Source organism: Dermacentor albipictus, chromosome 10 (genome assembly GCF_038994185.2).
Source record: "Dermacentor albipictus isolate Rhodes 1998 colony chromosome 10, USDA_Dalb.pri_finalv2, whole genome shotgun sequence".
Classification (NCBI taxonomy): Eukaryota; Metazoa; Arthropoda; class Arachnida; order Ixodida; family Ixodidae; genus Dermacentor; species Dermacentor albipictus.
In genome coordinates this window covers 95,048,292-95,074,786 of record NC_091830.1, presented here as the reverse complement: position 1 = coordinate 95,074,786, position 26,495 = coordinate 95,048,292, and the positions used below count along the sequence as shown (strand labels likewise).

The 26,495-nt window shown below is 44.1% G+C and overlaps 1 protein-coding gene across 1 annotated transcript in view; it reads left to right on the top strand.

The window, feature by feature from the left end:
• The window catches only part of LOC135909549 (lipase member K-like), a 53,940-nt gene that overhangs the window by 5,995 nt on the left and 21,450 nt on the right, over window positions 1-26,495 (top strand). Inside the window, exon 3 of the mRNA XM_065441526.1 lies at window positions 23,738-23,852. Coding sequence (XP_065297598.1) covers window positions 23,738-23,852 — 115 coding nt within the window. The remainder of the gene's footprint in view (window positions 1-23,737; window positions 23,853-26,495) is intronic.

Here is a 26,495-nt window from a genome sequence, read left to right as displayed (position 1 = left end):
TTAACATTAAGTTGCATTAACCAATTATATTGCACATAAAAACAATGGCAGGGTCTGATTGAAAAGTAACATTGTCTGCAGAAGTTAATATTTTATGCTGAATCCTACAATGACCACAAAATTGCTTTAGAGAAGGATATATGACAAGGTAAATTGTTAATGCACACGAGACAAAATAACGAACCTAACATGGATCCTTGAGGCACACCAGACTTTGCAATGACGAACAATGTGACAGTAAGCTACATTCTGCGTAAGCTAACAGGGTATGCTTGGCAATGAAATTGGTCTATCAGTGTTGGGAGCATGTGCTTTGCCACGTTTGCGCACGGGAACCACCTTCCCAACCTTCCAATCACGAGGAAGTGCACTCTACTCAGGAGACTGCAAAAGCAGCAAGGACAGACCTTTTACTATACTAGACCTTTGTATTTGACTAGACCTTTGTATTTATGACTGGATGACGAGACTTTTGTATTTTATAAGAACATTTAATGAATCGCACCTTCACCCGGAGAAAAAAGTTTGGGGTGGTGAATTAACTTGTACCAACAAAATCAAGGTCAATTGAATGCTTGGGAAGAAAGCAATTTTCGGGAACATTCGGAAGCTTTGTAGGTACGCCGCCAAAAACAAGATGAACGAACTGAATTAAGGAAGGAACAACATGTTTCCCTCGCAGTCACCATGTCTTCATCGTCCCTTAGTTAAAGTATGCAGGTCACTATTTATGACCTGCCAAAATTTACGCTGTTTAGTTAATGGGAGTTACGTTTAGTAAATCGGAGTTACTTAATCCCAGCAAGCGCACTTTAATAAAATGCATGCTTGGCAATGGGCAAGCCATGCGTATAATAATTTGCGGCGAGTTGATAGGTCGCCCCAACCCGATAGTCAAGTGCGCCCGATAGTCAAGCTTATCGGTTCAAACGCTTTTGTTTATTTAGTAGTGGTTTTAGGGCAGGTGCGAACCACGGTGATTTCTTGTTCCGAATTTCGCATGGTGGTATAAATTGATTAGTAAGTTCAGTTACATTGTATATAAATAACCAGCAGTTATCATGCTGGGATATATTTAGTGCTGCCAAAACGCAAATATATTTTTTTAAAGTCGCAGTTTCGCCCCAAAGGGAAACCATCGATTACGATTACAAATGCGTAGACAGTTATACGAAGTAAGGCGTTGTATCTTAAATAGGGCGACCATGTATGTCGGGAATATTTACCACGCTCCAACAACAGCCTTTTACCTTATGACTCTTCACACATGAAGCTCGTCAAACGAGCGACAGCTTTGTCGTGCCTGAATTTGGCTTTGAGAAAGTCTTGCACGCACAAAGTCGAGCGCAGTTTCAGTTTGCAGATGCCACGTCTGAAAAGCTCGGTTTTCTCCACCAGTCTGTTGGTGGCCTTGAAAAGTTCCCTTTTGAAAGCTCAAAATGGCAGCCGCCGCAGCCACACAGGGAAGCGGAAACCAAAAGAAGTTGTGGTGATGCCATGCATGAATGCAGTTTCGCACAGCCTGAAGAAAGTAGGAGGCAAGCATGAAATGGACGTAGTGTTGACTGCTCCTTGTAAGCTCGCTAGCTTGTGCATCCTAATACGTGATTGGAGCGCAAACTGAAAAAAGTGCATGTAAGAAAATACATGTAAAGCCCCTTGTGACTTGCGCCACTGAGGTCGTTCACCAGATTCCGCTGCGCTGTGCTAAAGTTTACATTTCCCAAACGGGCCGATGTATAAATGACACACTCAGGAAGCACTCAGCATCTTTAAAGGCTGTGGCGGGTTGTATGCACCTAACTGCACACTTCCAATTTTACGGTTGCACTCCGCTGTCAGAAATGCATCTATTTTAAACAACTTAAATGACGGATTGGGGAGGAAAATTACTGAGACTGGCCAGATATACGCACAATCTGCCACGTGTGTCAATGTCCCCTCAGTTGGGCTCACAGATAAAGAAATTAGTTATCTCCTTGGTCGTTAGCGTTTTTACAACTTTTGCATGTGAAGATGCATGAGCTTTGTATCAGCCTTCTGACTGCGCTTCCTGGAAAACCTTTCATTAAGCTTCAGTAGTAAATGAGGGTCTCTCCTGTCGGTTCTGTTTCTTCCCGCCCGTATTTCCGCTCAACACTACATGATGCACCAACTGGCCCAACTCTCTACGCTTCTTAAGTATAGTAGTTTTATCGGCTGTATAAACTTGCAAACATTCGCTTACTACCTAATATAGCAAGCATGGTGTCAACGTGCACAGGCAAACATGAACACATCACTGGAACAGAAGACTCACAAAGAATAGCCATTTATTTATCAGGTGACTAAGTCGATATTGCGGCTACCATCGTCGAGCCTATACAGTCTCGACGATGGTAGCTCGACGATGATGGTAGGCTCGACGATATGTACGCCACCAGGCATATATATGCCTGATGGCGCAAGTTCAGTCTCTTTTTCTTCCGAAGGGCTCTAGGTGTACTGTCCACTGCATCACATTCGATGACCGCGGGCACTCGCAGTGAAAACGCTGGCTTGAGGAAGCGCAGCAGCAGCAGCGAGCGAAGTGACCATCCTGCTGTGTATCGCTTCAACGCAAAGTCGGCGACGAGAGCGCAACATGATCATGAGATTGAGCCGTTATCGTCGGCTTCCTTTGCGCGCTTTCACTCGCACTTACAGCAAGCGGCGCGCAGCAGAGGTGTCATCGCCCTTGGACTTTAAACTAAATACCACGGCGACGGCAAAAATGACCCTGGAGTGTCCATATAATTGCTATTTATTGAAATATAGTCGCACTTCACGTACTCTGTAAATAACTTCAGCAATTTGCTATTACGAGAAGAAGAGATAAAAATTTATAACGAAGTAGTCGCTCAAGTAAGGTAGGACTGTGTCATTTAGTACCAAGCTTTTGTGAGTCATAACAAGTCCAGGATAGTCGCACTAGAAAGCGTAGTGCGTGTTAGACGTTTGATAAACTCAGTGAGGCTGAAATCTAAGCACGTGTTCACAAAAGCTGCGCATTCGAAGACACTGGAGTTAGTTGCAGGGTTCGGTTTATTCTAAGATCTACTAGGCAATTCATGATTGGCCTACGCTGATGATTAAACTACGGCGCGCATAGTTCTTGTCATTAAGAAAGGTTATCCCGTGAGTGTTAAAACTACTATAGCCTATATCGATAACTCCCAGTCCCTGTAAACTTTTAGAGCACATCTTTACGCATTACATAATGTATCTCCTAGAAGAAAATGGTTGACTTCCTTCCAGCATGGCCTTTGGAAAGGCTTGTCAACTACCATCCAACTCATCACCATTATTCATAACTTCACAGCTGCACTTGATAAGGGCGGCCAAATAGATGCTGCGCTCTGAAATTTTACAAAAGCCTTAGGCTGTGTCTGTCTCGGTAAACTGCTCAGGAACCTTTCAAGCACTAGTCTACCCATTAGTTTAATTAATTGGATCCACTCCTACCTTACTTATCGAAAACAGTTTGTCCAGGTCCAAGGTTGCAGCTCTGATGTTGTGCCTGTCCCCCCGTGAGTTCTCCAGAGTAGGGTCCTTGGGCCTATCTTGTTTCTAATCTTCATTAATGACATCGCTTCAACAGTAGACACCTCCTCCACAAACTCGAGCTTTTTGCAGATGACTGCATTCTTTACAAGCCAATTATATGTGGTAAGGACCCAAAGTGGACGAAGAACCTAAATTCTTTTTCTGATTCGTGTAACACCTGGTAGATGGAATTAAGCATTCGAAAATCAGTCTTTATCAGCCAACTCAAATAAGATTTGTCCATTTACATGAAGGTATACGATAAATAATAATCCCTTTATGGAAGTTGACAATATTTGGTATTTGGGACTCACAATTACTAGTCGACTGCCATAACGATAAAGACGACGTTTGTTAATCTGCTACGAGAAAACTGGAACTTCTTACACTCTTAAAAATGTTTACACCCTTTGGGGCTCATCTTGCCCCACAGCGATAAACGTCATCTGACTTGCCCGCATTTCCTTTCTTTAACGCTGCTAGCCTGGTACTTCCAAGTCAGGAACGGCTTGTGCGTTATCAGCATGACAAAGCATTCTCGACCGGAAAGTAGCGACCACCGAGTTTTAAAGACAGAAAATGCAAACAAGGCTGATGGCGATTATTAACGCGATAGCGTTAAGGAGCTCGTGTCGCAGAAAAGCCGGTGTCATCGGCGTTGGTGTCGGCGTCCGCGGCGTTGACCGTGAGCAATAAATCACTGCAGGCACTTCATAAATAAAAAGCAACTTTGAAGATGGGCTGGGTGGGAATCGAACCAGGGTCTCCGGAGTGTGAGACGGAGACGCTACCACTCAGCCACGAGTTCGATGCGTGAAAGATGTACAAAAGCGCTTCTAGTGAATGCGGTGTTGCCTTAGAAACGTGCCGTAGAAAGTTATACTGCGGTGTATATCGGTAATTATGAGCATGCAACTTACAGAAGTCGCATTTACATGAGTAGCGCAGTACGTTTCCGCAACATTTCTTCTGTGCTTAGCACACACGCAGAGCCATCTTGTGGCAAACACAGAAGACCCCCTCCTCTCAATGTACGGCGCTGCCCCGACAGGTGGCGCGCCACGGCTGTGCGCGGACCGGTGCAAGGCGCGTCGCATGCCCCGACTCCCTCTCCCCTGACGACGCTTCGCCGTTCTCCCACACGGCTTGCAGACTCAAGCGCCGTTCCTTTCTTTAGATTACTATCTATCTATCTCTCTGCCCGTGCCGATCACGACGTTCGGCTGGCGTAGATCGTTTCCTCCTCCGAGACACCGAGTTCTTTGGTTCGTTCCGTTTGCTCAGGCGCACATTTCGTTGCCGCGCCGAACAGTGCGTTGCTCGACGTTCACCGTGTCCGATGTGGGGCGCCTCGTAAGTGATCGCTGCGCCGTCGCGCATTGTCTTACACCCCTTGGCGGGTCGACGGGAATGCTGTCGCATTCCACTCTTGAAGGCGAAGCTTAACCGTCCTCCAATTTTTGCTGTGGTACAAAGTAGACCCCTAAAGGTGCAAACTTTGGGAGCGCTTAGACACAAGCTAAAGAATACTACAACCCAAATCAAACTTGTTACATACAATACTTTTATGCGACCGCGTCTAGAGTATCTATACGTGGCTAGAAATGCTTCAAAGGAAAGCAGTAAGATTCATCTATACGCCTGTCATGATCTTGACTTCGCCTTCGTCACGCATGCCTAGCAACGATATCCCACTTTTGGAACAGCGTAGTTGCTTTCACTAAGCTCAGGGTTTTTTTTTTTCGTTCTACAATCATCACTTTAATATCAATTCTGGTATTTACATTTCGTTCACTTTTTCCCGGCAGACCAGACGTAGTCACAATAACGACCTGACGCCATACTTCGCACGTACTAGCCTTTTCAAACATTCGTTTTTTTCTGCGAACCGTCAGGGAATGGAACGCACTGCCCTCAAATGTTCTTTTCAGAACGCAGCCTTCCTGACTTCGAAAAGCACATGTATGATTTCGTGTAAACTTCATTTATGATAAAACCCTACTCTTGTCTATATTCTGATAACTCATAACTTTTGTTTGCTTTTTCTTTGTAAGCATGGAAATGGTTTTACTGAGTAGTGCAATTTTTTTCTCCGACGTATTTTTAATCATTTTTATTAGTCTGTGCTTGTCTTTGAGGGGTAATACTTCCTATATTCTGTCGTATAACTCGTTCCGTTTTGTTCGCTATGTTCATTTTTTCTGCCTTTCCTGCTTGGTCTTCACCCTGCAATATGTACTAAAAAATTCAAATCCCTAAGAACGTGGGCGCTGTAGAGTACCTTAAATGCAATTTATGTAGCACGTCGTGTACATCGAAAGAAACTGAAGGCGGATTAAGAGGATGGTAACACGAGCCGAAAATTAAACCATTATGCTTAAGACGAATGCATGCCCATACCACTTCAAGAGGTAACAAAACTGGAATAATGAAGTTAATTCATTACTGATCGCAAGCAAAACACCACCGCCAGTACGTGTCTCCTGGTCATATGTGTAAACGCCACACTTTTCAACAACCTAAAGCTCGCAATTTTTTTATTTTTATGGAAAACCAAGTTAATAATGTCTCTAATCTGGAACAATTACACGTTTAGAAATATGCTCAAGTAAAACTCTTGCTTGGGCTAGTTGGTTCATGCTTGAATGCTTGAAGGCGCCGGTCCTGTCGTTTGTGTTCTTCTGTCCTGATCTTTGCGCCCTGCTCTTTACACGTTTAGCAAACTTAGAAGCAAATATTTGCCAGAAACAACGACGGACATAAACACGCTACATGACGAAATGCTGGTGCTGAGGGCAAATACCCAGACATCTATCTTGCAGTTCTCTTCACTAAAACACTTTCCACATAATGGTTGATTTTGCAGGAAATTTCAAAGAATTGACTCCAGATGCCTGCGACAGGTTTTAAATTAACCTAATTTAATCCATGCTATTTATTCAGATGCGTTACCTGGGCATGCCCAATTGTCTCCACAGCACCTCAAGAGGTTAAAAATAACAGTCATTATCTTGCAGTACAAGCTGTACAAGGTGTTGCAATGTCACATGGTGCAAATCTCTGGCTGCAACAAGGGAAGGATGTAGACTTCGCACGTTCATGCATTCATGAGCCATTTGTTTTGTGTGTGACATGACAAACGCGACAATCGTCTGAAAGCGCTAGCTGACTTCAAGTAAAGCATGTTGTAAGGTAGTGAGCTTGCAAGATGCTCAGGGCGATAGTCAGTTATATACTGCAATATGGGCAACAAATGCCGTGCCTATTGGATGGAGCGTCATTGCGGACGAGGACACCGGTTCAAATCCCATCATCGCACATATTTTCTTTTTAATTGAAAAGGCGGCAGACGAGGACAGGAACATAGCTATTAGTGAGTTGCCTAATATGACAAAAGAATGATTCGCTCCAAAGGCCTCAGTAAATATATTTTTAATATATATTTAGGGAACGTTATGGAAGCGAATTTGAAGCTCAGCAGTTGTAAATTCATATCTGTTTAGCAGACACGCTTAGTGTAGCACTTGATTTTGAAGAAATATTTTTGCAAAAAATGCATTGGCGTTCCAAATAAGATGGTCTAGAGGTACGCAAATGTGAACTTTTTGAAAGAGGAATCAAATATTAATATTAATTATCGACTCTCAAAACGCACATTAAATATATTCACCCGTAAAGGCATTTATTTCCAGTAGTGATATTACGCCTGTACTTAATAATACTAAAGGAATGCCTACCTATTTGAGCGAAGGATCAGCTTGAAACACAACATCACTGATTATAAACAATAAAACTGCACGAACAGCCTCTCTACATCTTTACAGTGTGGTTGCAACAAAATATTTCCGAATATTAATGGCTGCTGTATGACTGACTTTCCAAGAACACTAAATGGATGAATGTCGAAAAACATTACAGGTTCTGTAAAAAGAAAGAAAAACTGCTGAAAGCCTTCTGTAGTGTTTACAAATGCAGAAGGGGCCGCTTCAAGTAAAACAGCACCGCTAGCGAGGCTGCTGCACGACTAAACTCCTAAAAGAAGCTACAAGCAAAGCTCACAGGCTGTCAGGCTTCCGCTGCGAAACCGAGAACAAAGCTTGCATAACCCATTCTGTTTCTGCCAAGCTACCAAGCATTTTCGCGTTGTTTCCCTTATGGCAATTGTTTCGCTTAGTTTAGTATACAAGAGAACAGCAGGCAGGATTCACAGCCGGTAGCTGCGATATGTCAGTTATATTGAGCTATTAAAAGCTACCAAGCAGTTCTTTTATGAATAGAAAAGTGAATACTTAGTTTGTATTGTTCAAATCGTACTCGAAACGCTAAATATTCGTCCACTCTATGTGATCTCGATACACACGGCATTGACAACTTCTCCTCCTGAGCACGAAGTCGCGGGGTCGAATACCGGTCGTGCCAGTCGCATTACGATGGGGCGGAAAGCAAAAGCGATCGTGTACATAGATTTAGGCTCCCGTCGAAGAACTGCTGGTGATACAAATGAATCTGGGGCCCTGTACTACACGACGCCTCTTTATCTCACTATGCAACACTTAGGAAAGTTTTGCTTAGGAAAGATGTTTTGTTCATCTTCGAATTGTCCGCATCCTGATTCTTGTCCATATTAATAAACGTGGTGCTTTTCACCTGAGTGATGCAATTGGGATATGCTTTAGGTTAGCCTTCATTGCTTGGCGCTGATCAGGGAATTTACCAGAGAATACATGATATAAGTTTCGGCCGTATTGGATTTCACACAAATAAATATTTCTATTAGAAAACCCTAAGCGTCATTCACCGCAGTTATACCCCTTCTCCGCCAATTACGGTTTCCTTTCTTTGGTACCGCGGTGTATGTGGTGGCGGATATCGGAGCCAGGATAAAGTGTGGAAATTATAAGGGTAATAAACTAAAATCACGTTATTAACTTTTTAACTGATTCACTTAAGATGTGGAAACCAACAAATAAAATGAAACGTCCGGTTTGTACATGCTACATCAGCGTGTCTATTGCGAAAATTGCGATAATCCGCGCATTTGTAGGGCGGTGAATCTCCATACCCGTGCGATACCGCAATTCAAACGCTGACGGGCACATGCAACAACGCCTTCAAAGAGACGTCACTGGTTTTGAACACAAGTAGCATTTTAAAAACGCTATACAGCGTCACACACTTGACTAATAAACTAGGATGCTGGAGATCAAGTAAAATCTGGAAGTAATAACACATATTTGTTCCAAGGTAAACGTACCGAAATATTCATATATAAGCTGGATTTTAGAAGCCAAGAAGAAAAGGTCATTGGTCAGCGCGTTGTTTGATAATACAATGACGCCCTGGGAACGCTGGGGAGGCAGATTCACTTCAACAACTGGGAGAGTTATTTCAACTCCTCGTAGTTTTGTTATGTGGTGGTATGTCATCAATAAAAACAAAGGAGTGCGCGTCTAAATAAAATAAGAGTGTTCCATCAAGAACTGCGTCAAATAAGCTAGAAGCTCTGAATAAACGCACGGATTCTTATACCTACAATGAAAGTGCCGAGAGGAGAGAGAGAAGAAACTTTATTAATGAATGGCCGGCAAATTCGTTGTGGCGGCCTCAGGTGGCGGCTCCAAGTCCTTGGACTCGGGCGGCATCTTTGGCTTGCCGGACGGCCCAGAGCTGTTCTGCCAACTCTGAACTTTTGAGAGCCGCCTCCCAGCGGCGGCGACGCCGATGGAGAAGGTCCCCGGCGGGCCCCGCAGCTGGGGCGGCGTCGGGGAGAAGCGAGCTCGAGGCTTCCCGTACTGTGGTAACGGCCGCGATTACGGACGCGTCGCGAACGGATGTGATCCCATTACCGTGGTTGCCGGCACATTCCCAGAGCATATGTCGCAGCGTTGCTAGCTGTCAGCAAGCTTTACAGGCGTCTGTTGGATATAAACCTGGGTATAAGTGATGTAGGACCGCGGGGCTAGGGTAGCTGTGCGTATGGAGCAAGCGTAAAGTTACGGCCTCATTCCTGTTTAACTTGTCGTGTGGTGGCGGGAATGTGCGCCTTTGGAGTCTGTAGTGTTGGGTGAGATCTCTGAACGTGGTCAGGCGATCGCCCCACGCCCATTGTGATTCTTGTTGCTGTGTTTCTGTTGTAGTGTCCCGATCCGGCATATCCGATGCCCCGCTCTCGGGGGCGGAGGCGAGAGAAGAAATCAAAGAATTAGATTGTGAGTGCAAATATTTATAAGATCGTACTTCTTGGCCAATCTCATCCTCAATTCACTTGTCTTAGCGTAGGTACCAGTCCTATGTAAACTGTCATGGCACTCATGCAGGAACGTTCCGCTGCAATATCTGGGATGGCGCGTAACTCTTGCTTCGAGCAAATACCGGCGATAGTGCTCGTAATAGCTGAAACAATAATGGCTTGAGAGTTGTATAGAGGTAACAGGCAGCATTTGGTCAACCCTTCCCTACATCATAGTTGTTGCGAACTGAATAATAGGCATCCCATCGAAAACGAGAGAGAAAATTGATCCGATCCCATCCGTAGGGGAAATCAGCTCTGCGCAAAGCATAACATTTAGAATGATTGGCTCTGTGTATGTCTGCATGTATGAATCCATCGGTAGAGCACCCGGCCATAAGGTAAAAGGTGATAGCACTAATCTCACCTCTGTAAAAGCTTTCTCTTATTGTTGAAGAGGCCCAAAACCAGGCGACACTCGAACCTACCTGCTGCATTGTTCTGCAAAGGCGTCAAGAACTTGTTGCATCAAAACTCACATGCCTGTAACTCTCCCACCACTGATTGGTATTAGCGCAGCAGACAAATAAAATAGGATGGTGTTAGCGCGCAGCGTGATACAGCGCGTGAGCGTGAGTGTAGCTGTATCAGTACCCCTCGTCATCTCCACTGAGAACGACACTCACGGCCCCACAACACTAGTAGCAATGCCTTCCGCTCGATTCTGTGCCACTCTTGTCCTCCACCGTTCACGATCGGCTGGTCCCTTTCAAGACGCCGACGGAGCGTCGGTTCCACGCGAAAAGCACGAAAAGGGGTATCACCGGAAAAGGCACCGCTACAACATTACTGCCCAAATACTCCACCTGATAATTCCTGCGGGTGATCGCCATTTTTAAACGACGCTATATTTATTTATTTATTTATTTATTTATTTATTTATTTATTTATTTATTTATTTATTTATTTATTTATTTATTTATTTACAGGGTACCTAACCTACGTCGCCATAAAGGCATTACGTAGGGGGGAACAAAATATAACCACTAATACAGAGAAGCTTTTGGACAGATATACTCACAAACAGAAGCACTACAATAGCTGTTAGAGAAAGGCATACAAGTAACGTGAAACAAGCAGGTTCCAAGATATATAACACATTGATTTGTTTTACAAGAGCCCCGTCACAGCATTGAATAGAATAGTTCGTTATTTGACAAATTTACTCTATCATTTGATAAACTGTTCCATTGTCTAATTGTTTTGGGGAAAAAAGAGTGGTAAAAGGTGTTTGTTCCGCAGTTATAGGCTGATATCTTTTTGTTGTTACCACAGCGAGTCGATATATAATCTGGTTCCAGGAGATAGTTATAGCGATTAATACCTGTCTGATTATTATATATTCGGTGCAATAGTTTAAGCCTTAACTTCTGCCTACGCATATGCCTACGCATATTGTTCATGTCTTACTGCCGCCTTCAATTTGTTATTCCGCCTTCAGCTATAGCAAACGCACCCGCTATCTACAAGGAGTATTATATTTTGCACACCATTCCACGACTGCCAAGCCTAGCCAGCAGATCCAGCTGTACGGTAAGCACCCGCGCCACGCAGCAGCTTAAATACATAGTTGCGGCCCACCGTCATACATGTACCGCCGCCTCCCCCCCTCCCCCCCAAAAAAAGCAACGCACCATACGAGGAACACCATATGTTGATCCTCGATGGCAACAACTAGCGGCACGGTACATTTATTCAAACGCGTTTTTCATCGCCACACCGACGCATTCATACCACACGACAGCAGGCGGCACGCTAACAGTGGCAATTAATCCAGACGCTGTACCTCTTCGCCTAGTTGATGCATACCTTATTTGGATGGATCTTCACCTCAGAAAGAATTAGGGTTCGCGCCAGGCATTCAGGGCACGACAGCATCGCTCTCCAGTGTATGAGTAGCCGCCTGCTTCCTCTGCCCATGCCACCTAACTCTATCATATCTCCCCAAATCTTTGCAAGGTTTCACAAGTAAACGCATACAGAGACAGCCGTGCAGATTTCTAGCTTCACACCCAGCATCATAGCCTGAGTAACCAACACGAAGAACATGACCCTGTAAACGCATGTTTGCTACTTTGTTCTGTTACCTCAAACAGGCACGTACCCAAGGGGGGGCCCAGGGGGGCCCGGGCCCCCCTCCCCCCCCGAAATCAGGTGACATACCCCCCCCCCCCCCTCCCCAGCCGCACCACCACTCCTCACACATTCCTAAAGCGCCGCCAGATCAATGTTGAGACTTCGCAGCTGTTCATCGGTCAGCATTATGCTGCCTTTTTCACTCCTTTTAGATGGCAGTAGTTATCGACATCTCTTGTAATGTTAAGGACAGTTTTCTCGTAGATTCCGCACCCGCGCGATTAACTCGAGATGCGTTCAGTTGTCACCATCTGTTCAACCGTCACGCGCATAGCTGTTGCTTTTGTTAGTTCAACCTTCTTTGTTTAGGCTGATTCTGGGACCAGGAGAGGGATGCGGCTGTTACTCAGCTGGCCTGCACTCTCATGGAACGAGTTGCGGCTGGAGAAAACGCCAATTTCGTTTAACTTATCCCTTTGCTTCATTATTTCCTTGAGTTACGGCTCGCCGCGACGCTGGCAGATGCCCGGAACCATATACACGTGATATGGGTTAGCTAAGGTGGGAAATAAGACAATGTGAAAGAGTCTCCATCATGGAACCCTGCAACAACCCTTAAACCCATAAGCAAGATGACTGTCGCCCGTTACCTCGTCTGTTTTTCCCTAACTGTATAGCAGTTTTCGTGCAAAATTGGCAACTGGAAACAAAAATCGCAAGGAGTTGAGAAATTAAGCGATCTACTAAGGGAGAGAGCCAAGGCAACAACTAAACTGCAAGCAAAAGCGAATAATAAAAAAGTTAACCGCTGTTTATGAGAATATTTATGGATCAGCATCTTTTTATTTAAAAAGGAAGTAGAGAAAACGCCGCCGGAAGTGGAGAACAATTACTTGTTTTGAATGACGCTTCTACAGTTATCGGTCGAACCGCCTCAGGTAGCCACTTCTCTGCTGTGCTTATGTGGGCGTTTTTCTAACCTTTCGCAGTGAGCGCAGTACGTCTAGAATCGCAGAGTCCTGCGCTCTACTGGTTGTACGGGACTGGCGGCCGCACAGCGTTACGCAATTCGCGGAACTGTCAAAACTGATCAACAAGGCGAAAATAACTTATATTCGAAACTATAACATGAGAAAGACTGAAGAAGCTGTAAAAAATGAACGCAGCCTAAAATCAGCAAAAAAGAAACCTGGCATAGGACAAACCATGATGTATGCACTAAAAGATAAGAAGGATAACATCATCAGCAATCTCGAAGATATAGTAAAAGCAGCGGAAAAATTCTAAGCTGACCTGTATACAGTACCCAGAGAAGTCACGATAGTTCACTTAGAAACAGTAATGAACAGGATACAGAAACTCTCCTATAACTAGCGATGAGGTCAGAAGGGCCCTGCAAGACGTGAAACGATGAAGAGCGGGAGGATAAGGTGGAATAACAGTCGATTTAATCAAAGATAGAGGAGACAAATTGCTTGGAAAACTGGCGGCTCTTTATACGAAGTGTCTATCGACTGCAAGGGTCCCAGAAAACTGGAAGAATGCACACATTATACTAATCCACAAAAAAAGGAGACGTTAAATTGAACAATTATGGGACCATTAGCTTGCTCCCTGTATTATATAAAATATTTACCAAAATAATCTCCAATAGAATAAGGTTAACAATGGATTTTGTCAACCAAGGGAACAGGTTGGCTTGAGGAAGAGATATTTTACAATGGATCACATCCATGTCATCAATCAGGTTATCGCGAAATCTGCAGCGTACAATAAGCCTCTCTATGTGGCTTATATAGATTACGAAAAGGCATTTGATTCAGTAGAGATACCAGCAATCGTAGAGGCACTGCGTAATCAAGGAGTACAGAACGCTTACGTAAAAAGCTTGGAAAATATTGCTACATGTGTGAGGTATTTGTTTGTTTGAACGAGGCGCGTAGGCGCCATCACTCCAGAAAAGAGGAGGAGGAACGAACTGGGCTCGCGCTGTGAATCTAACCGGTCAGCGCTGCAACCGTTGTTGTAAATATAGTCTGTAAATAGTTTCTCGTCTTACTGACTCGTCTTTCGCGTTAGAATATCTACAGAGGTTCTACAGCTGCCCTAATTCTACACAAGAAAAGCAGGGAGATACCTATAGAGAAAGGAGTCAGACAGGGAGACACAATTTCTCCAAAGCTATTTTCTGCGTGCTTAGGAGAATTCGAGCTGATAAACTTGGAGGGCTCAGGAGTAAAGATCGACGGCAAATATCTCAGCAACCTTCGGTTTGCCGATGACATTGTCCTATTGAACAACAATGCAGACGAGTTACAACAAACGATTGGAGATCTTAACAGAGAGAGTGTAAGAGTGAGGTTGAATATTATTATGCAGAAGATGAAGGTAATGATAAATAGCCGGGAAAAGGAACAAGAGATCAGGATGCCCAGTCGGCCAGTAGAGACTGTGAAGGAGTACGTTTACCTAGGTCAGTTAATCAGAGGGAACCCTGATCATGAGAAGGAAATTCACAGAATAAAATTAGGTTGGATCGCATACGGCAGACATTGCCAGCTCCTGACTGGAAGCTTACCATTATTATTGAAAAGTAAGGTGTGCAATCAGTGCATTTTGCCAGTGCAATATGTCCAGTGCCAATGCATTTGCCAGTGCATTTCCCAGTGCATTTTGCCAGTGCATATGGGGCAGAGATTTGAGACCAAGTAAAGGACCACGCAAAGAGCGATCGAACGAAGATTGCTAGGCATAACGTTAAGAAAGAGAGTGGTTTGGATCAGAGAGCGAACGGGTATAGACGATATTCTAATTGACATCAAGAGGAAAAAATGTAGCTGGGCAGGTCATGTAATGCGCCGGTTAGATAACCGTTGGACCATTAAGGTTACAGAATGGGCACCAAGAGAAGGGAAACGCAATCGAGGATGACAAAACACTAGGTGAATCAAGAATCAAGAATCAAGAAGTCTTTATTGAGTAACACAAACAAAATGTATACACAGATATTTGGACCGATAGCCAATGAGGCTAGTAAGCGGTCCAATACAAAATAACATATAGGACAGCAATCACAAACACATTGAAGAAAAACTAACTTTGTAGCCTTGCTTCCATTCCCAAAAAATGTTTCTTGCATGTCAGTTTGAAATTCCTAGCTTGCTTTACTTCAATTGGCAACGAGTTCCAAATTTTCGCTCCTGTAAATTCTATTCGTCTTTCTCCGTACGCATTATGGCAAATAGGAAGGTTAAAATTGCCATTGCTGGCTTGTCTAGTGTTGCGGACGGGAATACTGAATGCACCAAGAGGTAAGGGGTAGTTGGTATTTATAATATTATTAACCATAAGAGCTATTTTGTAATCGCGTAAGGTTGTGAATGACATGATTTGCATTGCGTCAAAAATGTTATTGTTAGAACTATTCGAAGAAGGTAATCCCATGGTTTTCAAGGCACGTTTTTGTAGTCTTAGCAATGGTGTTAAATACGTTTTGTATGTGTTTCCCCATGATTCACTGCAATAACTGAGATGACTGTGACATAATGAAAAATACAGTGATCTAAGAATAGCAGGTGGAAAGTGCCGCCGTGCCTTAGACAAGGTAAAACAACCGTACGCAACCTATTTACACACACTGTGCACCTGTTCCTTCCAAGACAAGTGGCAGTCGAACATGACCCCTAAATATTTAAAAGAAGACACACTATCAATAACATTGTTGTCAACACATATAGAAAAATCACTTAATTCAATACACTTTTGTTTTGAACGAAAAATAACATATTTAGTTTTTTCAGTGTTTAAAGTTAGATGATTATTACGAAACCAGGTCGAGATACGTTGGAGTTCATTGTTAATAGGATTTTCTATTGATTCAAGTGAGTTGCCAGTAAAGATAAGTGCAGTGTCATCCGCATACATCAAAATTTGAGAACACTGTATTGCATTGGGGAGGTCATTAATAAAGAGCGAAAATAAAAGCGGTCCCAGAACTGACCCCTGGGGTACACCACACGTAACAGTTTGGTATGCAGACTTGAACTCTTTGAGGACAACTTGCTGCTGTCGTGAAGAAAGATAACTTTTAAAGAATTCAAGGGCCCCGCTACGCACACCATATGCTTCCAGTTTCATTAAAAGAATGGAGTGTGAAACTGTGTCGAAAGCTTTTTTGATGTCTATAAATACGCTTACAGCAACATTATGGTTATGAAGAGCAGATAGGATAAGCTGTGATAGAGTAACTACAGCCGTGGACGTGGACCTGTTAGAAACAAATCCGTGTTGCTGAGGACAAATAATATGATTAACATCAAGAAAGGTTTTCAGTTGGAAAGCAATTAATTTTTCAAAAATGGTATTGACGACACTCAGTACAGATATTGGCCTGTAACTAGACGGGTTGTTAGGGTCACCAGTTTTAAATATCGGAACAACTTTTGCAACTTTTAAAGTATCGGGGTATAAGCTAGAGTGTATCGCATGATTGAATATTCTGCACAAAGGAACACAAAACAAATCAATGTTGTCCTTGATTACCTTAGCCATTATGCCGTCTGGCCCGGCCGCTTTATTCGTGGCCATGTTCGCCACAACACTTGCAACTTCATCGCTAGTAATGTTCGAGAAACTGAATTCATTATTAATACATCGAGGTATGTCGGATGTCACTGAAGCTAAGGGAGTAGGTTGCGCACTGTTCTGACCGTATGTTGTGAAGAACTGATTAAACTGGTCTGCAGTCTCTATTGACAAGTTGACAGGAACAATCTGTTTTCTTTTAGCTGTTCCCGTAACTTCTCCTACAATCTTCCATACTTGCTTTGTGTCATTTCCTTGACGATTAACCAAATTAGTATAATACAATTTCTTTGATTTTCTCATCAGCGCCACGGATTTGTTTCTGTAATACTTAAACTGTTTCAAGTAATAAGCATTTGTTCTGTTGTTTTTGAGCTTATTATAGTACGAATCCTTCTTTTTCAATACTGTGAGTATTTCCTCAGTAATCCAAGGACATATGGCATGTTTGTAGTTGCGCCGAGAAAACTTCAGTGTTGACTTAGTAATTGCATCGGAAACAGCAGATACAAAGTTAGCAAATTCTGTGTGAACGTCACTGTGACACAGATTTTCGAAATGGATAGATTCGAGCAAACGCCTGACATGCGCGTAGTCCACCCGTGAAAATACATTGGTATGGGTAGGGCAAATACAATCGATACCCGACCGTGGCAGAAACAGAAAAGTTGAACAGTGATCAGCAATGTTTTGGTTACAAACACCAGCGCAGGCATCCATATCACGGTTACATAAGATGTGATCAATAATTGTTGCAGACTGATGTGTAATTCTAGTGGGCACATTGATAACATTCTTGAGGTTGAACGATTCCAGTAAGAAAATATAATCTGGACAGTCATCCTTTGATAAGTCGATATTGAAATCACCAACTATTGCTAACTGATTATTAAAAGACATCAGAGGAACCAGAATGGTTTCCATATCAGATATGAACTGACTTGTGCACGTGTTTGGCGGACGATATACCACGCCTATTACGACGTCTGTCTTAAGGCGAATAAAAAGTGCTTCTGTGGTATTAGAGCTCAGAGAGGAATCCGAAAGCTGTTGATAATCTATGCCGTTTTTTATAAAAAGCGATGAGCGATGAAATTAGCGATGAAAAGTGGAGCGATGAAATTAGGAAATTCGCGGGCGCTAGTTGGAATCGGTTGGCGCAGGACAGGGGTAATTGGAGATCGCAGGGAGAGGCCTTCGTGCTGCAGGGAACATAAAACAGGCTGATGATGATGATGATGATGATGATGATGATGATGATGGACGTGGTGGTGATGATGATGATGATGATGATGGACGTGGTGGGCCCCCCCCCGAAAAAAAATCCTGGGTACGTGCCTGACCTCAAAGGTACTTGCGAAGACGTCACTCATAATATTATTGACAGCATGCTGAAGCAAGCAGCCAATATTTCGTGATGTCAACAGCTACATGTACAGAGTATCCTGTGTGCGCACTGAAGACAGCCGAAAATGGAACAAAACGCGCCGCCCAAAAAAACGCAATACGAATAGCCATTTTGTTCTCCTAGACGGAATACTAAATTTTCTGCAGCTATTGGCAGGCTTATTAGTCGTGAGGATAACCACGAAACGCAGCTCAGTGTTCAGTACCTGCTTAAGGATATCGACATCTGGTTGCCTGCGGAAAATTGCCGCTAGTCCCTGTGGGCCTCTAGACAGCTGTAGCTCCCACACCACCCTGCCTAAGGTATAGAGATCGCTTCGAAGTACCGAAAACCAAGTGGCGCTTTATATCCCATATAAAGTGTAGCTGCGACTAAATTTTACTTCTGCAAGGTTGGTTACAAACAAGCAGCGTATATGCTTTCATAGCAATATATGCACAGATGCGGGACTGGTAATCGGTTGTTTTTCTAACAGCCAGCATGTATCAACCAATGAGATGGCGCGTGAACATTGTAGTTAGCGGATGTGATGCAAACCCCAAGCGTATTTTCACTGTTTTGAGCTAGGTAATCCTTAATAATCTGAATTCTGCGTCATTTCAGCAAGAGAGTGGCGTTTCATTTTTTCTGTTTCGTTCTCGATAACGTCTATTTTTCTAGCCTATCCTAATGCACATTTTTGTTTTCAAGCGTAATGTTTCGCATGGAGGTTACTCTTGCCAACGCTTTGTGAAACAAGGCCACTTTGGCTGCCTGTAATTTTGATGCACTTGGTCTTCAAAGAAAGCAAACATAATTTAAGCGGCAAGGCAGAATAATGTTATTGTTTCTTTTTCACCTATATAAAACGGCGATCCCTTCTTTGAACTCCAGGGAGTTCTGTAGAGAAAGAAAAGCCTAGTACTAATTTGCCGTTTCTGCCCGTTGCTTGCCTTCACCCAATTGCCCTTTTCCCATTACAAAAAGTACGCAGAAACTCCACTGGAGTTGTCTTAGTACGCGTGAGCATGCCCCAAGCTTTCAGTAGGCCCACTACCGAATATTCACTTGCTCCATCCTCCAGTTAACAAGCACGTTGTCACGCGCGCACAACATGAATACAACTCGCTCGATGAGCACGTAAACTCGCTGTCAAAATGCTGGGGTGAGGAATCGCGGCAGCAGCAGCGAGCGAATTGATCTTCGTGCATCTCTTGCTTCAACGTGGACGAAAAGTCGAAAGCACAACGCATACAAGGCTCAACGCGCGCTCTGTAGACCGCGCTCTGCAGACATCGTAAGACGCTTTGAAGATGTGGTCAGCGCGGCCACGCACTTTGCACACGTCACAGATCGCTTTCAAGATACGGCGCCCGCACGGTTGCGCCGTATACTATGCATCGCGATATTGAACCGCTACCAGCATGACGCGGAGCGACACGTGCGAGCGAATAAACCACTCAGCCACGGGTTCCAATGCTTCCGCAGTGATACGTGCGGGTTTTTAATGATACCAGGTGAATTTGCAGGACTGTGTTTCAAAAATCGCTCTTGGGAACCGTGTTACGCCATTTATAGAGAGTGTAGCTAAGCACCAATCGAAAGCTGAGTCTCCGGACTACATACGCTTTAGCGGTTAAAATGATAGCAACTGAAGTGTTATCACAGCGACCGTTTTTGTCTCAAAACGCCAGTACAAATTTTCAGTTTCCATAGGCTTCCATTGCTGAATCTTTAACCGCTCTGGAAACAAAATTCTTACTTTCAATAGCATAATAACTGTATTTGTCTCGTTTGAATTGCCTTCTGGAACATGTCTGTCACCTGTCTATTTCTATAATCGACCTGTACTTTTAATTATTAGCGACAAACCTGTTCATTTCATTGAAAAGGCGTTAGTTACGGGCCGTGGTCACCTGGGGCGGTAGTTGGTACGTGTCCAAAAAAGCTGGATATGTAACCTGAAAAAAAGAAAAACATGAGGCGCGTCCTAAGACCTGAGATTTATGTAAAGAACTCGCGTTATATTAGTTCAAATAAATAATCATAGTGTTTTCTCAATGCTAATCTATGGAGCCTATACTTCGAGAAGAGAAAAAGAGTTTGAAAAGGAAACGAATACCTGTACTGCACAATAGAAATGACAGGCATACCGTTAGACTAATAGAGTAGAACAGCAACACGGGTTCCGAGGGAAGGTAATCGTAAATTCTTTAGGCACATTTTCAGATGTACTTATGAATGTTAAGAGATGTGGAGGCACATGATAGGTTCCGCGGGTGCCGGGTGATGGTAATTAGAAAGTTCTGGGATAGGTTATTAGCCCTTCCTCAAAAACCGCACTTCGGTAAGTTTATGGTGACGGTGACAAATTTAATAACGATGCATAAGATTGAAGTTTGGAATGTGCAGGTTCCAACAACATGAAGCATGGCCGGTGTTTGTCCGTGTGCTCGTGTGTGCGCACGGGTGTGTATATGCGCATGTGTACGCGTGTGTATTTATGTGTACAAATCTGAGTATGTGCACGTATGTATGACCGAATATATGTGTTCCTGTATAATCTGTGTGAACGTGCGCGTGGGGGATGCGCGCCTGTATGTGTTTGCGTACGTGTGTGTGTCCGTGTGTGGTGCGCGTATGTGGCAGCAGAAATTATGCTGTCACATTTACCTCAAGGCAAAAAATTCCTGTCCAGGAAATCATGTTTTCAGGATCATATAGAGAAATATTTATCTCATAAGGCCAAAACATATAAAGAAAGAAGTAGCTGTTCCTTTTATTTCTCCTCCTAAACAGTCAATTCTTAAGCGACCTTCCCTAGTAAGAACTTCCTTCCATCCGAGTCAATTCTTAAGAGACGTTCCCTAGTAAGAACTTCCTTCCACCCGCGGAGCGCAAAAAAAAAATTAATGGTTCGGCGCGAAAGTTACGAAGCAGTACGACAGATGCAAGTACCCACTATCAACCCACAACGCTTTGGTATGTCTAGGTAGGAGTGACTTGCACAAATACGCCATGGTGGTGTGTCCAGGTTTCAGTGACAGTAAAAAAAAACAGAAACAATGGCACAAGTGCTAGTTCAGTATTTAATTTCTTTATTGTGAGTACCAGTGCGCAGAAAGGCACACTTGAGTCACAGCGATAACGGATACGACGGTTGCCGAATGTAAATTCGTCAAGCGTTTATTTAAGCATTTAACTTCTTCCGGCGACCTTCCGAGCCATTGGTCGGCTTCTAGAACCAATGGTCCAGCTCTGACCAAAATTGTTCCAATCTTCTAATATGAAACGTGATTGGAAGACGAAGAAAAACAGGGGCTGCACAGGATGAACACTGAACATCAATTAGCTATGCCGCACCAACGCCTACACGCATTAAAGGCACGCTTACATCAGAATTCGAGACTGCGTGTGTTGTCTTTTATATTGTGTCACCCTCAGACAGCCAATACGAGCGCTTAGAAGCCATCCACAGAAAAGGCATCCGACTTTGCCTTGGAGTCCCTCAGCCAGCGTCAAACGAGAAAGTGCTCTACGAAGCTGAGACACGCCCTCTACGACTTCAGGCTTCCCAGGCTCTGATGATCCAGCTCCTACGATTGAGTGAGTCTACTCCCGGTAGAGCCCTCTTAAGACGTATAGGTAACAGGCCACGCTCACATTTTTATGCAGCATTGAACACGCTTCGCGTATTAGGATTGCGCTGCTCGAGACAGAGGGAAAGGATAGAACCACCCTGGACATTCGAGGACATCACATGCAACTTAGGTGTACCACGATTGCAATCAAAGAGCTGCATTCCATCTGCAGAAGCCAAGTCATTGGTCCTGGAGCACCTGAGCACGCTTTACCCGAATCACCTACAAGTATACACAGATGGCTCTGTCAAGGCAGACGAAGACCGCTGTGCAGCTGCATTCTATATTCCCTCTCTAGGCTATACGTGGTCTGGCCGTCTGGACTGTATAGCCTCGTCGACAGTTGTGGAAGGCGTAGCAATCGCTTCTGCTCTGCGCAAACTAAAGACTTTGCCTCCACAGAATGTGGTGGTCCTTACGGACTCAAAGGCCGCATTAGAGCAAATATACCGTGGTTTGCCATCCCTCAAGTTCCCACGCAAATCACTAGCCATCGTGAGAGAACTCAACAACAAAGGCTTCACCGTAAAGTTTCAGTGGATTCCTTCCCACATTGGCACCTCAGGAAACGAAAAAGCTGATGCGCTTGCATACGCAGCACTCTATCATCCTCCCAAAATCAAGGCTCCAAAAAGTAATCAAGTGCAAAAATCTGACGTTCGAAATCACTTTGCGTCGCTTTGGATTCCACCGCATATGCCCTGCGTAACCAAGAGATTGCACCGAGAGGAAGCCACACTTCTATATAGAATAAGGACAGGATCTGCTTATACACCGGCCTGGTTATTTAAAACGGGGCGAATCAATTCTCCGAACTGTACGGCATGCAACGAGACAGGAGACATTGAGCACTTTTTGTGGTCCTGCCAGCAATTCCAAGATGAAAGAGACACTCTCCTGAAAAATCTGCAAAACAAGGACCTTCCGCATGCACGCCTGCAAGACCTTATATTTCCTGAGGGATCAGTTATAGCCCGCAAAGAAACTTCACGTCTCCTCATCGACTTTTTAAGGGAGACCGGTCTGATGGACATATGGTGAAACCCTTCAGCGGTATTGTGCGAGACGCTTGGGCGGAGCAATTGCCGGCCTTGTTCGCCAGGCTAAACCCGCCTGTTGCTACAATTCACCACCACCACCACCACCACCACCACGCGTGCGCAATATGTCATCTTGGACAACTAATCCATCTCTTTATTCGATATTCCGATAGAAAGGGTTCTAATGCAGATATGGGCCTTTAGTATGCAAAAAGAGTAGCATATCAATATGCGTTTTTCAGCCTTAATTCTACCCATCATGCTTATTCTCTAATCACACATATTTTGCAACTGCCTGCAAGATATCCCGACCCTACCCGCCTAAGCCAGCCCACAATGATCCCTCAGCTTGTCGTCAAGACATCGCCCGGTCTCACAGATGTAATAGTTGCCGCAAGACAGGAGCATTTCATAAGCAAACCTCATCGCACACACGACGACGCGGGTATCATGTCTCCTTTTACACATCGGTGATTGTTGCGTCACTTACAAAAACTGTGCCTATAGGTTATAGTTCTTAAAGACAAAGTTTTGGTTGCATACATTGCATGGGTTTGGAACATCCAGGATCTCGGATATTATCTAACCCCATCCACAAAAAAAAAGCCATTTAGCGCCTCCAGAGTGTTCTAGTCATTCACAAAAGGTATCGAAGCGTAAGTCTCAACAAGCCAAAAAGCAAGAATTAGCCACAGAGCAGCTAACGTTAAGGTAGGGGCATAATTTGCGCCAGTATAATTGGAAATTAACCACATTGCACCATAGACTGCACAATATCCGCGATCAGCTAACCTTGTCTCATAATTGAACTGCCAAAGATAAAGTCTCTAAAGCTCATTTTTATTACGCGTATAAGTTCGCCTATTTAAATTCAATTATAGGGTTTTACGTGCCAAAACCACTTTCTGATTAGGAGGCGCGCCGTAGTGGAGGACTCCGGAAATTTCGACCACCTGGGGTTCTTTAACGTGCACCTAAATCTAAGTATACGGGTGTTTTCGCATTTCGCCCCCATCGAGATGCGGCCGCCATGGCCGGGATTCGATCCCGCGACCTCGTGCTCAGCACCCTAACACCATAGCCACAGAGCGAACACGGCGGGTGGTTCCTAGGTTGCCTAGGTATCGACGTTAATGGTGCGAAACTTACCACGCAGGTTTTCTCCTCGCGGATGCCGGCTACGATGTATGGCTGGCAAATCTTCGAGGAACGCCGTATGCGCGCCATCACCTACAGCTCACCGAAGCAGACAAGAAATACTGGAATTTCGGGTAACGTATATCTACATACTTCCATTTGACATTTGAGAGCTTTTCTTCGTTTGGTTGTTTCTTTTTTTAAAGGTTTGACATGTGGCGTGATGTGGTTATATAAATGCCTGCAGGCCTTTTTTTTTGTAAAGGAGCTGCATAAGTTGCCTGTGCAACATACTGTCCATAATAACACGTATGAAATCTGTGGGATGACCTGTCCTTATCCCGGCACTTCCAAGTGTTCTCTCTCTATTTTGTGGTCCTTGTCCCGGGCCACTGAAGATCGCAAGCATATGCTGCAAACTCGGGCACGTCACAGTGTCTTCAGTTCCTAGTTACAAGAAGGAGCCAAAGCATGCCTCAGCCCCAAATCTCCGGAGAGAGCCTTCCTACACCAGAGCTAGATTACGTGGAAAAGAGCATATTCACGGGTGAAATAAAGGACGTGTGTCCTGTAGAAGAGCTTTTCCGACTGGAAAGACGGACGGGTGGGGGTCAGAGGGTAGAGAAGTAGGTGGGCTGTCGTGATGAAGAAAGAGAACGGGTGACCTCGTGTACTTTTTTGTTATGGTGATTGTGACCGTGCCGCCGATACGAGCGTTCCTTTTCCTTTTTTTTTACTTGTTTCGACTGCTTGACAGCGTTGCGTGAGTCGGCATGGATCTAAATGACATCACTGTCGGTAAAATTGCGAACGGCTACGATCGCAAAGTGCACGGTCTGTAGCTCAAGTATTAATGAATCTGTGCCCGTATTTACAAAACTAATAAAAATAGAATTAATTGTAACAGAAAATTCCAGTCAATCCCGATGATGGATTTGTTAGCGAAGGTGGCCAATCCGAAAGATCACTTACTAGCGAAAAGCTTTGTGCGTTTGGCTTTCGTTACTTGTGCCACGTAGCTGCGATTGGCTTGAGTACCGAGGTGTGTTAGGCTGACAATATCAACCCGTACTCATTTCCTCTGAACAGCTACGTCCTTGTAGATCGCAGTGTCCCATGTGGCACTCATCTCTGGTACAATAGATGGCCGTTTGCTCCTGCGAAGGTGTTTTGTATTAGTCTTTCTAAGTGAAGTATAGCACCAAGGCGGTAGGCAATGCCGTGCCGTGTTCATGGAGAGGTCTCTGTAAAACTGGAGATGAAGCGCCGTCACAGGTGCAATGTACTGTTGGTCTAGTTGTCTTCATGGCTCGCTCTGAATGACGAGCTTCGTAATCGTGTTAAGCTCGGTATGGCCTTGGATTGTCGGGATTGAAGTAAGACACGGCGGTGTCGTTATTGCCCTCACGGCTTCTCTGTTCACTACTTCAAGCCTATCCCACTGTTCAGTAGTCACAGTGGACAGAACTGGACTCTGTAGGCGATGTGTCGTTCTAGCAGACAACGTACGAGCTGGCGAGACAGCTCAAATGCAGCCTCCACCACACTGTGGCACAATCTTGCGTATTGAGGCATAAAATGCAGAGTTGGGGCTGTTGATTTTCGGAAGCGCTTAAGCCCCTTCGCGATCGCGACTCTATGCTACTATACTGATTTCATGTGAAACTAGGTACCTCGTGCTTCTTGTATAACTCATGAGCTTGATGAGCACTTTTTGTAGCGAATGATTCGTCACGCCAACAATTACCTTTCTGATTTGTCGATACTAGAGCCAGCGTTTCTGAAAACGCGATGAACTAAGTTTTACCCCCAGATGAGGGCACTTTTTTTCAACAGTACGTATTTTTTTTTTCTTTTTGAGCGAACCTTTCTTGCTTTCTCTGTAGTTGCTTATTTTGTACAATTGGAGGAAAGTGTTTTATGAAATTATTGAATACAATAATCCGGCAGTCCTCTTTAACGCTTATGAGCAGCACATGTAACTTATGCGTGTAAAGCACCGCTTACTCAAGGAAATGTTTGTGGACAACGACGCATTTTCACCAGCCTGGTTAAGAATTAAGGTTGAGCATTTAACTTCTCGCTGACATGCTGATAACAATTGGTATTGCTAGGCGCTATTTTTTATTTAACTCGGAATGAGTTCAGGTACATAATTATGCGGTAGCATAGTTTGTACGCCGAGTTATCTTTAACCCCACTAGAATAATTACCCACCTAACCGAAGCGATGGTTGCCAATGAAAACCGCACACAATTTCGCACGGCCATAATCAGCCTGGTTCCCCACATCGAGATTCAGATGACTATACCTACGTCTTTTGCTGCCCTTCTGTAATATTTATTGCTCTCTAACTTTATTTCCCATTCCGCTTTGTAATACATTTGGGGTCTTGAGAGTGCAATACAAGAAATGAAAAATATCCGTTTCCGTATTCCTCATCATATTTCCTTGACTTCATTTGAGCAACCCGTAATGGTTTCGCACTGCCTATGTCTGGCGTAGTGCTGCGGTGCTAGTGAATGCTGGTTCCATTTCTGGTACGGCAGCTGCATTTTGATCGAGATATAGTGAAAGAAACCTACATGTAGCGAACTTTGGTTCATGGGTAAAAAACAAACCAGGCGGTAGATGGTAGTAATGACAGAACCGGGCCATGCTTTACTCTTAGCTCATATAAGTTTGTCAGCCGAATGCATCATGTTAGATATGTTAGTACGTTTTCTCCTTGGATTTCCGATTGCATTCGTGCGTATTGTTTCTTTTGCGTATTGGTC